The 15729-nt window shown below is 48.5% G+C and overlaps 1 protein-coding gene across 1 annotated transcript in view; it reads left to right on the top strand.

The window, feature by feature from the left end:
* Nucleotides 1-4759: 4759 nt before the first annotated feature.
* The window catches only part of COLQ (collagen like tail subunit of asymmetric acetylcholinesterase), a 75796-nt gene continuing 64826 nt past the window's right edge, over nt 4760-15729 (top strand). Inside the window, exon 1 of the mRNA XM_030761513.2 lies at nt 4760-13757. Within this exon, the coding sequence (XP_030617373.1) occupies nt 13652-13757 (106 nt within the window). The 5' untranslated portion in view covers nt 4760-13651. The remainder of the gene's footprint in view (nt 13758-15729) is intronic.

Here is a 15729-nt window from a genome sequence, read left to right as displayed (position 1 = left end):
AGTTGAAAGATCTGAATCTTTGGTACTTTGAGGGGTATTAAGGGACATAAGACAACAAAGATACAAGAAATAACAAGTACTAATAACCAGGTTTAAAAATTTTTTTTAATATTTATTGATTTATTTATTTGGTCGCGCCAGGTCTAGGTTGCAGCAGGTGGGCTCCTTAGTTGAGGCTCATGGGCTCCTTGGTTGCAGCTCACCAGCTCCTTAGTTGTAGCATGCAGACTCCTTAGTTGTGGCATGCGAACTCTTGGTTGGGGCATGCATATGGGATCTAGTTCCCTGACCAGGGATCGAACCTGGGCCCCCGGCATTGGGAGTGTGGAATCTTAACCACTGCACCACCAGGGAAGCCCCTAACCAGTTTATTGAAAGATTTAAGTTCCTTTTTTTTTTTTTTAATATTTATTTATGTTTTTGGCTGTGCCAGGTCTTAGCTGCGGCATATGCGATCTTAGTTGTGGCATGCAGGATCTAGTTCCCTGACCAGGGATTGAACCCAGGCCCCCTGCATTGGGAGTGCAGAGTCTTAACCACTGGACCACCAAGGAAGTCCCAGACAGCTTTAGGTTCTTAAACAAGCTCTATCACATCCCCCTTTCACAGATCCCTGGCAATAGCTCAAACAGGAATCATAGCTTTTGCTGTCAGTTTCAGGTATAAACGAACTCTCATTTTCAGGCTTTAGAAAGTCCAGCTCAATCTATACCAAAACTTCAACCTCTCATCCAGTTCAAATGCCAAGGGGTGTTAGGTGCCCACGCCTAAAGAGAGTTACTGATGCTCTCTTATATTCTTGACACCTGATCTGTTTCCTGTGCCCTGCACCATCACAGTGGTCGGAAAACGTCCTAATGCATCTGCTCTGTAGCAGCCTTCTTTCTTCATGGGGTACTACAGGGCTAAAGGAAGCCATGAGCAGTCCTCTCCTCCCACCTCACCAGGTCCATAAGCAATATGTCTTGTATATACAAGAGTCTAAACATTCCCACGTATAAGCTGAGAGGGAAACCAGCATTCCTTAAGCACCCGCTGTGTGCCAGGCACTTGCCACATGGTAATTCCTTTCATTCTCACAAAACCCCGGAGCCCAGTTTGCAAATGAGGAAGCAAAAGCTCAGAGAGGCTTAGCAACTTGCCTATGATCACACAACCAGGAAATGGACTTGAATCCAGTTCTTCTGAATTGTATCCACTCCCAAATTTATATCCTGAAGCTATAACCCCCAGTACTTCAAACTGTGACTGTATTTGGAGATAGGGCCTTATGGCTGGGCTCTAATTCAATCTGACTGCTATCCTTATAAGAAGAGGATATTTGGACACATAGACAACAGGGATGCCCATGCACAGAGGAAAGGCCATGTGAGGATGCAGCTGGAAGGTGGCCATCTACAAGCCAAGGAGAGAGGCCTCAGAGGAAACCAAACCTGCAGACACCTTGATCTTGGACTTCTAGCCTCCAGAACTGTGAGAAAATACATTTGTTGTTTAAACCACCTAATCTGTGGTCTTTTGGTTATGGCCGCCCTAGCAAATGAATATACTGGACTAATGCATTTTCCAGACAGCATGTGGAGAATCACAGACTGTAATTGAGGATATGTCAGCATCTTCACCTCTGAAGACTATTTTTCAGGAGTTGTTGACATGGCATTGAGGCATGGAAGCCAGAGCTGGACAGAGCTAGTTGTTTTGTTCCCGGCTAGGTGCAGGCCTGATGTGGGAGGTATCTGGCACGTGGCGGAGAGAGCCTGGGGGAGGTGGGGGGAGAATGCATTCGCCCAGCCCTCACCTTACGCAGGGGGCTCTGGAACCTAACATTTATAGGCCAGACTGTGTGAAAGTGCCTTACACATGTCATTTCATTTTCAGCTAAGGCCTCTGCAGCTGCAAACTTGCATTTCCCTTGGCAAGAGGCAAGTCTGTTCTGAGACTTTGCAAGGGGAATCTTGACCCAGGCTGAATTACTCTTAGGGATTTTGGATATCTTGCAATGTAGTTTACCATTTTGCATATACCATGGAAATCCATTCATTAGTTCATTTAACGTTTATTGAACGTCTACTGTGTGTCAGATTTGACACTTGGGCGGATAAAGAGAAGGACTAGTCATGGGCCTTGTGTTCAAGGAATTAATAATCTACTCAGAGAAATAAGACATGTATCAAAATAACTATATTGCAAGGTTGAAAGCACAGAGTAGAACTCCCTTTATATTAGCACATATACATACACACGAACATAAGTATTCTTCTTTTTGAATAGTTTAAATGTCTCCTACCACATGCGAGGCATTGTATAAGGCATTTTAGAAGTGGTACATTGAGGGACTTCCCTAGCGGCCCAGTGGTTAAGAGTCCATGCTCCCAATGCAGGGGGCAAGTGTTCAATCCCTGGTTGGGGAACTAAGATCCTGCATGTTGCATGGCGTGGCCAAAAAAAAAAAAAAAAGGATAGAAGTGGTATATTGAATCCATAGTGTGGAAGAGGAGACCCCTCTCCCCACACTTATACCCTGGGCCACCCCTTCTAAGGCCATGTGCCCATGCCCTCCAAAAAAAAGGAGTTATCGGTCTGATGGGTCAGAACCCAGGATCCTCACAGGGCTGTGTTGCTCATGGATGGGCTCACTCTGCCTTAAAGATCAGCTCTGTGGCCTCCTGAGAATTCCTAGGGGCTGCTCACCAGGTCTGGCCTTGTCCCCCCAACCCCTCATTCTTGTCTATGGAGGGGAGGGGAGCAGAAGCCCAAAGAAGGGCTGGTCGTCTCAATTCCCTGGAGAGGAAGAAGAACCCTCTGTGGTTTCCAGGTCTGACCCACATTCCCCAGCTCAGCCTTTGCCAGAATCCATCTTGGTTGTTACCACAATTAATAAAGTGCCCCCAGTTCCCACTTGGGTGCTGAGACTTGCATGCAGCCCCCTATTCAGGTCCTGAGTGGGGAGAGGTGAGTCCCGAGGTTGTCTGTTCCTAGTGCAGGGAATCTCAGGGTTCATCCCCGACCCTTCCTCAGAGCCCCATAAGGGATGTTATCTCTCCTGAGCTCTGAGAAGTTTCCTCAGCTGGTGAGTGGCCAAGCCGGGATTCCAACCAGCTACCATTTGACTTGAAACCGTAGTGCTGTTGCCACCATGCACACTGCCCTCTAAGTGCAAGAATGAAAATGAGGGAACAAGCGGGGACGGTCCCAGGAGCAAATGCATCCCTCCTGGCAGAGTTTTCATGGAGGAGGGAACATTTAAACTTGGGAGATCTGGGAGGATTTGGACATGCAGGCAGGGGGCCTTTCCCAGTGGAGGGGAGAGCAGGGATTCTGGAATAGGTGGAATAGGAGAGAAACGTGAGGCCAGCATTCCCTGCTGGCAGCTCGCAGCAGGAGCTGGAATGCCCTGCACACATGGAGAATCTTCCCCCATCGCCCAGCCATTCACACTGGGAAGCGACCGCCTGTGTTCCAGGCCACCAAGATCTGCATCCAGCATCTTAGCTTGTTCTCTTTCCTGTGAGGACTCTCTGACCATGAGGCCCTGCCACTGGCCCCCGAAGGGCCATGGTCACACCCACCCTGTGCCCGGGCCGGTCCCCTCAGGTGCCTCCCCATTCCCTGTGGTGTCTGAACTGGGGCTGGTGGTGTATAGAATGCAGGCTCCGGGGTACTTGTGTTCTAGCTCTGTGGCCCTGGGCAGGTCACCTAAGCGGCCTTCATTGGCCTCTGTTTCTGAATCTGTAACATGCAGGGAGTGACAGCTACCTCCCAGAGTTGCTGTGAGGCAACCTGCCGATGCAGGGGACGTGGGTTCGTGCCCCGGTCCAGGAAGATCCCACATGCCACAGAGCGGCTGGGCCCGTGAGCCATGGCCGCTGGGCCTGCGCGTCCAGAGCCTGTGCTCCGCAACGGGAGAGGCCACAACAGTGGGAGACCCGGGTACGGCAAAAAAAAAAAAAAAAAAAAAAGAAATAACAGGCGTGCAAGTATAATAGGTGTTTGATGACCGGTGATTGGCATCAGTGTTTTTATCCCTTAAGATCAGAAAGGCCTCAGAGTCTTCCATGAATCCCTCTCTGAGAACTACAGTCAAATCTCACCTCTTACCTTCCTCATCGGCTCTGGCATGCCTCCTGCCAAATTCCTGTAATCTAGACAGTGGTGGGCCCTCCCCAGATCACCTCTGACCCCGGTTCCACAGTCCTGGTCACTCCAAGTCTCCTCAGCACTTCTGCAGATTCCGAGGAAAGGCTTTTCTATCCTGCCCAGTCTCTACTTTGTCCTACACCAGCCCAGCATCTGTGAGAAATGTGCCCTTCATCGGTTCTAGTAACTTTATAAAGACCTGGGGGGTGGGGAGGCCTTTGACTGGGGCCAGTGTGATGTGAGAAAGATAGAGCCGTCCAGAGGGCTGAGGAGAGGCTAGGGGTCCGGGCTCAGCAGAGGTGTGGCAGCATCACACTGTAACGAGGAGGCGTAGGACGTGTGCAGGTTGGTGCGGCCGCCTTGGGAAAACACAATCGGCCACACTCCACCCTAGAAATACACCCAATCTGGTCGTTATTCACTGTCTCCCTCATCCCCACCTTCAGGACCCTCCTAAGGGGCCTCCTGCATCCTCCCACGTCCATTTCTAAGTCCCTTTCTTGCCATTTATATGCCAGGGTGATCCCGTTAAAACAAGAGTCAGAGCTTGTCGCTCCTCTGTTCAAAACCCTCCACTGGCTTCCACCTTAAAACAAGCCCAGACTCTACATGACCTGGTCCCTGTGGCTTCTCCCACCCTTTCTCCCTCACCCACCCCTGCTTATTCTACTCCAGCCACAGGGGCCTCCTTTCCGCACCTGAGACACACCACGTCCCCTCGGGTCCCTGCCAAGATGTCACCTCCTCAGGGAGGCCCTCCCTGATTAGTTCTCTCTCCATTCTGCATCACACTGAACGCCTGGACTACGCCTGGACTACACTTCTTGTCTGTCTTGACACTTTCACTAGAGTGCAATTTCCTGAGGGCAAGGAATTTTATATATTCAGTTCACGTTAAATCCCTAACTCTTATATCTTTGCATGGGACACAGCAGGAACTCAGTAATTATTTGTTGAATGAATGAACCCTCTGACCTCTCTCTTACCTTCCTGAATCATTTTTTTTCCATTTCCATCTTCTCCAGTTTAGCCTTGTCCATCCACCTCCTAAGGACGCATATGTTTGCAAAACATTCGGTAACTGTATATAAGGAAACAGGTTATCACATAATCCATGCTAACCACATGGAACATTTTTTTTTAATCTCTCTAGTGCTTTAAAAAAAAAAAAATCACTGCTCTCTTAACCCAGATTGTGTAGGTATATATTTTGGCCTTGCAGTTAGCCCTTTCCCTGTGGCTGAGCATTTTTAAAGCACTTTAAGACTTTAAGAAGGGGATTAAACACGGCACGTGCTGAGGCCCCGGTTCGCACAGTTTGTTCCCACACAGCCTGCAGGATGGGGAACCTCCTGGTTGCACGAACCACAGGGCCTCACTGAACGCAAACCCCAAAGCGGCGAGGGGCTGCCATGCCTGTGTGTGTTCTGCTCTGTCTCTCAGGTTATTTTCTCCTAAAGTCTGTGGCTCTCAAACGTCCCTCAGCAGCTGCTGGTATTGCTTGCCTTGGCCAAGATGTCCCTTCCCACAACAGGGGTGGGCATAGGCATAATTTTACAGAGCTGGGGCCGTGCTCCTTTCCCACCCTGTGGAGTCCTGGGCAGCCCTGGCCTAGCAGTGTGTTAGGAGCGAGCCGTCCTGTTCCAGGGCCTCAGCAAACAGCACAGCCCCACGCCCTCGATCTCCACCTTCAGCTGCACAGAGACTAGATCCAAGCTTTGAGACCGATGCTTTGCCTTTACCTTGGGCCAGGTCAAATTATGGCATGGCCTTCCTCCCTACCCCAACCAATCTCTTGGAATCCAAGGTGGGAGAGTATTGGTGCTGGGGAGGGGTGTGAGGTGAGGTCGGAGAGGTGATGGGGTTGGGAATGATAACGTTCTCGCAATAAAGATATCATAGGCAGTACAGACAGTAAACTAGGAACATGCATTTGGCCTGGTTAGAAGACGATGAAATATGTCAGCTATGTTTTCGAGGGCTCACCCTCTGGGAAACCTCAGGCAGACTCACCACCCCACCTGCGAGAGTGGAGCTGAGGTCTGTTGTGTAGGTATGTATTTTGTTACATGTAAGCCTTTGGTGGCTTAACAATTGTTTTGAGCTCTTTTATTTTTGTGATTCTTGAAATATGTAACATCAGGAAACTGGCTTTGCTCAGGATTCACGATGTTTTCCCTGCCTGTGGGCTTCAGTTCAAGCTCCATCCATCCTTGGTTGTCACAGACGATTTGGGGGTCTCCTCCGGCATCTCGAGCCCTCTCTGACTTCCTGTCTTAAAGATGTGACCTGCCCATCTCCATACCAAGAATGTGGTTTCCCCTCTTCATAGCTGAATGATTCTTGGACCCACAGCATTTCTGAGTCTGGTGGAGACGAGGGTGACTGATGATATTCCCTTGGGGAGCAAGTCTGGCCTGAGGCCTTGGAGCAACCGGGGCATCTGGCTCGGGTGTCAGCGTGAGGGGTTCAGGCCCAGTCTTGCCAGTGATCGCTCTGCCTGCCGGACAGTGGCCTGAATCTCTGCTGCTGCCCCTGAAGCCTCATAGAAGCCTCAATTTTCTCATCTGTAAAACAGGAATTATTAACTTTAGTCCTGCTGCCTTGCTCGTGACCGTCAAATGAAAAAAAAAAAAAACTGTTAAACAAGATTTTATAAAAAGTAAAGCCCTGGGACTTCCCTGGTGGCACAGTGGTTAAGAATCCGCCTGCCAATGCAGGGGTCATGGGTTCGAGCCCTGGTCCTGAGGATCCCACATGCCATGGAGCAACTAAGCCCATGCGCCACAACTACTGAGCCTGTGCTCTAGAGCCCGTGAGCCACAACTACTGAGCCCACGTGCCACAACTACTGAAGCCCACATGTCTAGAGCCCATGCTCTGCAACAAGAGAAGTCCCCGCAATGAGAAGCCCACGCACCGCAACAAAGAGTAGCCCCCGCTGGCCGCAACCAGAGAAAGCCCGTGGGCAGCAACGAAGACCCAATGCAGCCAAAAATAAATAATAAATAAATTTATTATAGAAACATTTATATATTCACTTTAAAAAAAAAAAAGTAAAGCCCTACATCACAATTATTTATTTAGCACACCAGTGACATGTTTATTGTATACAACAGAAGTAAAAGGGGGGATTAAATAATAGGAATTAAATAAAAATAGATTTGGGGTCAAGGTCCTTTTAGGGGGAAAAAGCAAAGTAAATGGGTTTCTTTTCTGCTGAACTTCCCAGGGCCTTTGGTATGCTAGTATATAGTATACATTGCCAAGAGGGACATACAATAGGCCTCATTTCTCAATTTATTTAAACTCTTCTGCTTTTTAAAAACGGAGTTAGAATTGGTGCACCCCCAGCTCAGCTTGGGGGAAGGCTGTGTTGTAAGGTTATTGTCACTGCTGTGACTGCACTCCAGATGCAGTGGCTCAAGGCCCGCCCAGTGCAAATCTCTTCCCTGAAAGTGAGGGCACCCACACCTCCTGCCCTGGAGAGGACCAGCGGGCTCACGGCCTGGGGGAGTCCGGCTAGGCGCCTTAGACTTACTAGCAGCTTTCTCAGCCGAGCTTTCCATTGCGCTGCGAGGCTCCATCAGTTCTGGCTCCGACTTCAGCCTTTGCTGCGGGACAGGGCTGTGAGGAGGGGCTCTCCCGGGCTTCCCAGCTGCCCTGTCTTGTCTGCCTGCTGCTGGCGCAGCTGCCGGCAGGGGTGGCCGGGGCCTTGGTGTAAGTGAATCATCCTTCATGCTGGGCCAGAAAGACCAGGCTCACGGCTCTGTTCTCTGCCAGGACCAGACAATAATGGTCTGTCTGCCCTGCTCAGCACGTCGGCAGGGACTTCTTGGACCTTGGACATGCAGGAAAGACACCTTTTCCCTTTCTTCTTTCTTCTGTACTCCTAAGATAGCCAAGACTTTGATTTCGGGAAAAAAATCCTTTTATTTTTAAACTGCAAAGTAAGTAATGCTCACTGTAAAACTTTCCACTAATACAAATATGATTTGTATAAGATTTAAAAGGTATAGAAGGCTAAGAAGGTGTTATTTGTATAAGATTGAAAAGGAAAGTTTCCCTCTTTTTCCCCTTAGCCCACATGCTTCCATCCCCAAGTGTGCAGTATACATTGTTCTAGGGTTTCCCTTTGCCTTTTTCTTTGCACATATACATAATTGATAAATAGATTTGCTTTTTTGGTCAGATTCACTGCAACTTTCCAGTTTCACTCAACATGGACAAGCTTCCATGTCAGTGCATAAATGGGAACTATCTTTTCCTTATTTTTTTTATTTTTATTTTTTTTGCGGTATGTGGGCCTCTCACTGTTGTGGCCTCTCCCGCTGTGGAGCACAGGCTCTGGACGCACAGCCTCAGTGGCCATGGCTCATGGGCCCAGCCACTCTGCGGCACGAACCCGTGTCCCCTGCATCGTCAGGTGGACTCTCAACCACTGCGTCACCAGGGAAGCCCTCTTTTTCTTATTTTTTAAAGTCACGTTTATAGAGGGAAAATTTTTTTTTTTTTTGGCTGTGACACTTGGCTTGTGGGATCTTAGTTCCCCAACCAGGGATCGAACCCATGCCCCCTGCAGTGGAAATGCAGAGTCTCAACCACTGGACCGCCAGGGAAGTCCCCTACTGAGGGAAAATTTACATAAAGTAAAACTTACCGTTTTTAAGAGTACAGTTTGCTGTGTTTTGACATAGGAGACAACCACTCCATTCAAGATAGAGAACACTGCTGTCACCACCAAAAGTTCCCTTTGCAGTCAACTTTCTCCTCACAACCCTAACTCCTGGCAGCCACTGATCTGTTCTCCATCCCTAGAGTTTTCTCTTTCCCAGAAGGCTGTGTACATGGAATTAAGCAGGATTAGCGTTTTGTGTTGGCTCCTTCCGCTTTGCATGATGCGTCTGAGATTCAGCCATGTCCCTCGTTTCGGCAGTTCATCACATGTTACTGACTACGGTTGCCTTGTACACAGTTTGTTTATCTAGTCACCAGTTAATGGCCACTTGGGTTGTTTCTAGCTTTTGGTTATTACAAATAAAGTGGTTATGAACGTGCACACACATACTAGTCTTTGGGTGGAGATATGTTTCATTTCTTTTAAACAAATACCAAAGAGTAGAATTGTTGGGTAGTGTAGTAAGTGTATATTTAACTTTATAAGAAACTGCCAAACTGTTTTCCAAAATGGTTGTGCCATTTTGCACTCCACTAGCAACTAGGAGCGTTCCAGTTGCTCCACAACCTCACCGACTCTTGGAATTGTCAGTCTTTTAAATTTTAGCCCTTCTAGTAGTATGTACTGGTATTTCACTATGGTTTTCATTTACATTTTCCTAATGACTCATGATGTTGAGTATATTTGCGTGTGCTTGTTTGCCATGCATGTATCTTCTTTGGTAAAGTATCCATTCACACCTTTGCCCATTTATTCTAATTGGGTCGTTTCATTATTATTGAGTTGTAAAAGTTATTTATGTATTTTGAATACAAGTCCATTATCATATATGTGTTTTGCAAGTGTTCTCTTCTAGTTTTTGGCTTGTCTTTTCAATTTAACATTGTCTTTTGAAGAGCAGAAGTTTAAAAATTTTGATGAGTCCATGAAAATTTTTTGTCTTTTATTGTTTGTGCTTTTTGTGTCCTATTTAAGAAATCTTTTTTCACAGAAGCAGGGATGGTCACTAGGGGTGGGGGGGGGAATGGGAAGATATCGGTCAAAGGGAACAAAGTTTTAGTTATGTAGGATGAAAAAGTTCTAGAGTTCTAATGCACAGCATGGTGACTATAGTTAATAGTACTGTAGTGTACACTTGAAATTTTCTAAGAGAGTACTTCTTAAGTGTTCTCGCTAGAAAAAGAATAACCATGTGAGGTAATGAATATGTTAATTAGCTTGACTGTAGTAATCATTTCACAATGTAAATGTACATCAAAAAAATCATGTTGTTTCACCTTAAATATATAGAATTTTTTTTAAAAGAGAAATATTTGCCTAATCCAAGGCCACTAAGATTTTCTCCTGTTTTCTTCTAAAAGTTTAACGATTTTAGCTTTTACGTTTAGGTCTATGATCTACTTTGAGCTAATTTTTATGTAGGGGGCAATGTAAGGGTTATGGTTCATTCTTGTTTGTTTTGCATATGGAAGACCAATTTTCCAGCATCATTTGTTGCCGAGACTACCTTATTCTTTGTAATGACTGTATAATGTTTCACTGAATGGAGTGAAAGCCTGTTTCAAATCTGAGGCTGTGATGAATATCCTTGCATCTAAACCACTGGGCAGTTGAATGAGTATTTCTGTGGGATCTCTGGGTGAAATGGCATGTGCATATTAAGTGTTAAGTGATGGGGACCCCAGATTGTTTCTTAGTATCCCCCCCACCTACAAGGCTTGGGGTGGAAGGCTCTAACTTTGATTGGCTTTATTGGTGTAAGCCTTTCACAAATCTCAGATAATTTCTTTCAGGAAAAATCTAATAGCTTGTGTTATTAGATTCTGAAAGATTCAGAGCCCTTCCAGAAGGGTTTGAAGAGAGATAATAATTTCTGCCTCAGTCAGTTAAGGTCACCTGATGTGAAATAGGCTCATAAAACACATGGTCCATGGGACACGGAAATTTACAAATCACGATTTAATAAATATTGGGGGCTTATAAATACCTCTGTGCTGGGGCCTCCCCAGAGGGTAGAGGTTCCCGTCGTAACTTTACATCAGTAGTGACTTCCCCCCAGTGGCCTGAGTGTACATTCAGCCTTCTGTATGCAGGCCACTGTCCACAGTCTCCACACTCGCCCCAGCCCTCCCTGGACAAGGCCCTGGCCCACAGCTTAGTACGGCTGGAGCATAAGTTTATGTCACTTTTCCTACTTTCTTTTCATCTTACAATGGTGTGATTGGATCACATTAACTGACATTGTTGAGGATCTATTAGTTGACGAGGACTGTCCCGGGGCCTGCAGGGGTGCACAGAGCTCTGGAACAGTCCCCCATATATTTTTTAAAAATATTTATTTATTTATTTGTCTGTGCCGGGCCTTAGTTTCGGCATGCAGGGTCTTCATTGTCGCGTGCAGGATCTTTAGTTGTGGCACGTGAACTCTTAGTTGCGGCACGTGGGATCTAGTTGCCCGACCAGGGATCAAACCCGGGCCCCCTGCATTGGGAGCACGGAGTCTTAGCCGCTGGACCACCAGGGAAGTCCCAGTCTCTCATCTTTAGAGACGTTAACACAGGTTAAATAGCAACATACGGTGGTTTAGAAGCAGTTCAAAAACAATACCAGCAGGTGTCACGGGCAGGACATAGTGACATAATCTGTGCCAACTGCAAGGTCAGTGGTGAAATCTGGGCGCTGAGAGAAGGAGAAATCCCTTTGCTTCTCACAGGAGGAATCAGAGCTGGACAGTAAAAGTTCAGATTCGGGCACCAAGTTACTCAAAAGTTACCTTCCCACTACGTAGCCTGCCTCTTCTCCAAGCCATCCAAAGCCCACTGCTGGGGCCAGAGGTTTCCAGAGTTAATGAGAACAAGCCTGAGAATTCCCTGGTTGGACTTGGCCAACAATCACGATCCTTCTGTTAAAAATTTTGGGAACAGTGACGCGGCGTACCCTCTCTTTAAACTGCCCTGTTAATTTTGAATGTAACTCAAGTATATTCTTCATGCTTTTCTTATAAATCCTGTATCAGTTAGCTGTTGCTGCATAACAGATCACCTTAAGACCTAGTGGCTTCAGGACACTGAAGGCAAAAACAACAGCCATTCATTTGCTCATGAATCTGTAATTTGGGCTGGTTCATCTGTGTAGTTCTTCAGCTGGTCTCCCCTGGTCACTTCTGTGACTGCCATCATCTGGGGACCTGAATGAGGCCAGATGATCCAAATTGACCTCACTCTCATGTCTAGTGCCTCTTCTGAGATGACCAGACAGCCAGGGGCCTGCTGCTTCCCCTTCCCTGTGGCCTATTCAATAGTCCAGACTTTTTAATGTGGCAGCTGGTTTCTAAGAAAAGGCAAAAGCAAAATCTGCCAGACCTGTTAAGGCCTAGGCCTGGAAATGGCACAGTGTCACTTCAGCCACATTCTGTTGGTCAAAGCTAGTCACAAGGCCAGCCTAGACTGGACGGGAGGGGAAACAGACCCCGCCTCTTGTTGGGAAGAGTGGAGTGTACATACAGGGATGGGAGAGATTGTTGGTGGCCATATCTGCCGCCCATTTACCATGGCTCTGCGGGTTTCATTTTGGCTGTCTCTATACACAATTTTAAATTCATGTATGAGTCATCCCGCGTTACCTAATTTAACCTTTCCAACAAGGCTTTAAAGGGGAACGCCTCCATTGTATGAGAAAACTGAGGCTTAGAGAGATCAAGCAATTTGTCCACGGTCACAGCAGAGCTGGAATCAAGCCCCTCTGGTGCCGGCGCCGTGGGTATCGCCTCATCCTATGCTTTCACCCAACCCCACCTTCCCCCAGAGTGAGGCTCAGCTACTGGACCCCAGAGTCAGGAGCTACCACACCATTTCTGAATTAGCTCCCATGAGGCCCTGGGAGTATGTTATGTAGATCAAAGCAAAATGTGGGTTATTCTTTTAATTATTTATATAGAGAGACCTAAGGATCTCTGTAACAGTCTTTATAAACTCATAAGAGGATTCATCGAAAGATGTGACACTTTTTATTTGAAGAATTTTGTCTAGCCAAAGGTCAAGTCAATGATGTTGTTTCCCAAATGCAGTTTGATCAATAATCATTCACTTTGCAATCCATTGACTCTTTTCATTTTTCATGCGCTGCTTTGCATGGGATAAAGGCTGCAAATTCTGGAGAGAGATAAACACGTTTTTATGGAGAAAGCTGTTTTGGAAACTATAAAATCTCCCCACCCACACCTCCGCGTGTTATTGGATGATTAAAGAAAAAAAAATCCAGGGTCAGCTTTACATTTGTCCCCCAGTGGGTAAAAATGTCAAAGACTGACAGCAGAAGGAATTGTCTCCACGGAGATTCAGTTTGGATCCAGAGGTTCGAATGGATTCTGTGATGCTGCTGGACACCACAGCTGCGAGGCGATAGGCACTGGTGAATGATCAATGAGGAAATCTGTCTGCCCTTGAGGACTGCTTCTAGTGGACATTCGAGATCTGGCTGCCTTTTTAATCACCTCTTCAATGGCCTCTTACCTCAGTCACCAAAGAAGAAAATTCAGATATCTTAATTTTAATGAGGGCATTTGATCCAGTGCTCAAGATAAATATAACCCTGTGTAGTACGGAGAAGGTTTAGTGGGAAATGGTTGGCATTCTTTCTTGGTAAAGGCATGGGGAAAAGGAGAGAGAGGGAGAGAGAGTGAGGGAGAGAGAGAGAGACGGAGAGAGAGAGGCAGAGAGAGTGAGGGAGAGAGAGAGGGAGAGAGAGGCAAACAGCGTGGGGAAGACAAAGCACAGATAAGCGAGGCTCCTTGCAGCCCTTCGTTGAGAACTTGACACTTTCCACACCACAGCCAGCATGGTTGTCCTGAATCCAGTGACCCTGGGAATTTATCTTCAGCTTTTCTTCCGTTTCATCGTGTCTCAGCCCACTCTCCTCACCAGCGTGCTTCCGATTTCAGCAGGTAAAGCAGGACCACAACTTCCCTGTCTCCCCAGTGTCTGGCAGGAGGAGGGAGAAGGGCTATTCTGCAGCCGTTCCCCTCGGGGTGGAGGGAGGCTGGGAGGGAGCCGGCCCCAGCAGCCTCCGGTCACCCGGCCAGCCCCCGTTGGGACGCCCCTTCTGTCCTTGTCCCCGCCCAGCTGCTCAAAGCCAGAGACCCTTGAACAGACTGCTTCTTCCCCTCACTGGCTGCAGGGTTGCGTTTGGGTCGGGAATTGTGGGGAGCTTAACAGAGGCAGAGAGGAAGGCAAGTGAGTCGTCCAGACATTTCGATAAATACACCCCTGAACCCTTCGCGGGGGGCTCGGCCCACAGGGGATGCTGTGCAGTGTGCTGACCGGGAGGGAGTCCCGTTGGTTGTGCCGGGTCCGGGGGCCCCTGCAGCCTCAAGACCAGGTCTCCGTCTCTCCGGCCCCGTGGGCTTTCCTGCTGGGCTTTCTCCCCGAGGTGGGCTTCTCTTCGGCCTCAGCGAAGAGGGGAGGTGGAAGGGCTGCAGGGGGCAGGTGGGCCCGGAGCTGGGCGTAGCGCTGGGGGTGGGGAGAGGGCTCCTTCCGCCCCAGCCTGGCAACCTCTCCTGAGGGCTCCAGGCTTTGCCCTTGTCCTGCCCGGCCCCGGGCAGGGGAAGTATTGGGTTACCGTCACGGCTTCTTTAAGGCTTTCTGAGGAAACTCGGATGTTTCCGGAGGGCTTGAGGGGGGCGGACAGACCCCAGGCTTGGCAGCCGGTCCCATCACAGCCCCCCTCAGTTCTCCTCGGTCACCCCTGGCTCTCCCCAGAAAAAGCCGTTTCCGTCACACCCTCCAGCACGCAGCTCCGAGGTACTTGAGTTGAGGCAGAAGTTTCACTCCCACCGCCTTTGCTGGGCGCAGGCTCTCCAGGAGCGAGGGCACAGCTCTGGATGCAGTCCCCAGCCCTCTCCATTCATAAGAATGGCTCAGTGGCCCGTGGAGCTGCCAGCATCTGTGGGCCCTGAGGGAGGGACGCAGAGGAGGGCGTGGGGCTAATTATAAACGTGTGACGGGAGGGAGGAGTGCCGGCAGTTTGCGGAGAATGTTGGAGGTGGGGGGCAGGAAAGGTGGACCGTCCGGCATGTCCCACCCCCGGTTCAGGCTGAGAGCGCCAAGCTTCTGGGAGTGAGTGGGTCATTATTCAGGGGGGGAGCTTCATAGTTAATTGGGTCTGCTTGGTGGTTCTTAACCTTGTTTGGGCCATAGCTTCCTTGGAGGATCTGCCAAAGGCTCAGGACTCAAAGAAACTCAGTCTTCTGGTCCCAGCCCTGCCTCTGGCGGGCTCTCTGGCTTCTGGCAGGTGGTTGGCGGTAGACTGTAAGCACCACGCGGGCAGGGACTGTGTCTGTCTTGGCCATTATCACTAGTTACATGGGGGAATATCGGGTAGATGCCCAGTAAATAGTTGGTGAGTGGATGAGTGCATGAAGGAATGAAAACTTTTCTCATCTGTAGATTGGAGTCTGCCATCATTTTGTACCACTTAATTTAGATACAGCCGCAATGGCTAATGAGTTCTAAAAGCTGGAGAGAAGAGGACCTCTGATTTTCTTTGAGCTCCTTGCCCTCGAGAGAGCCTCGGCATAGCTTAGACGTCTCTTAGGCAAGACGTGGTACAGACTATTCCAGTCAGGGTAACAGCAGGAAGGAGAAGTAACTCCGATGGTTCAAGAAAAGACTGGAATGAGGGGCCCGCTTTCAGGGGTGTGGGTGGGCTTAGGGGCACCAAGAAGGAAGGTTGAGCAATGAGCAGCTGAGGGAAGACTTTACCACCCCGGGGCTTGAGGAGACAAGAGGACCAAGTGGGGAACTGGATCCTGGGGAGATTTGGGACCTTGGAGGAGGGGCGGCTGAGAGGAGCCTTGGTCCCAAAGGGACCCAAAGCAGAGAGCAAGCGCAGAAGACTGCTCTCCCCTCCAATCCGAC

Source organism: Delphinapterus leucas, chromosome 4 (genome assembly GCF_059928025.1).
Source record: "Delphinapterus leucas isolate spDelLeu-1000000601 "Yukka" chromosome 4, BTC_Dleu_Yukka2, whole genome shotgun sequence".
Classification (NCBI taxonomy): Eukaryota; Metazoa; Chordata; class Mammalia; order Artiodactyla; family Monodontidae; genus Delphinapterus; species Delphinapterus leucas.
This window is presented reverse-complemented; position numbering and strand designations above follow the sequence as displayed.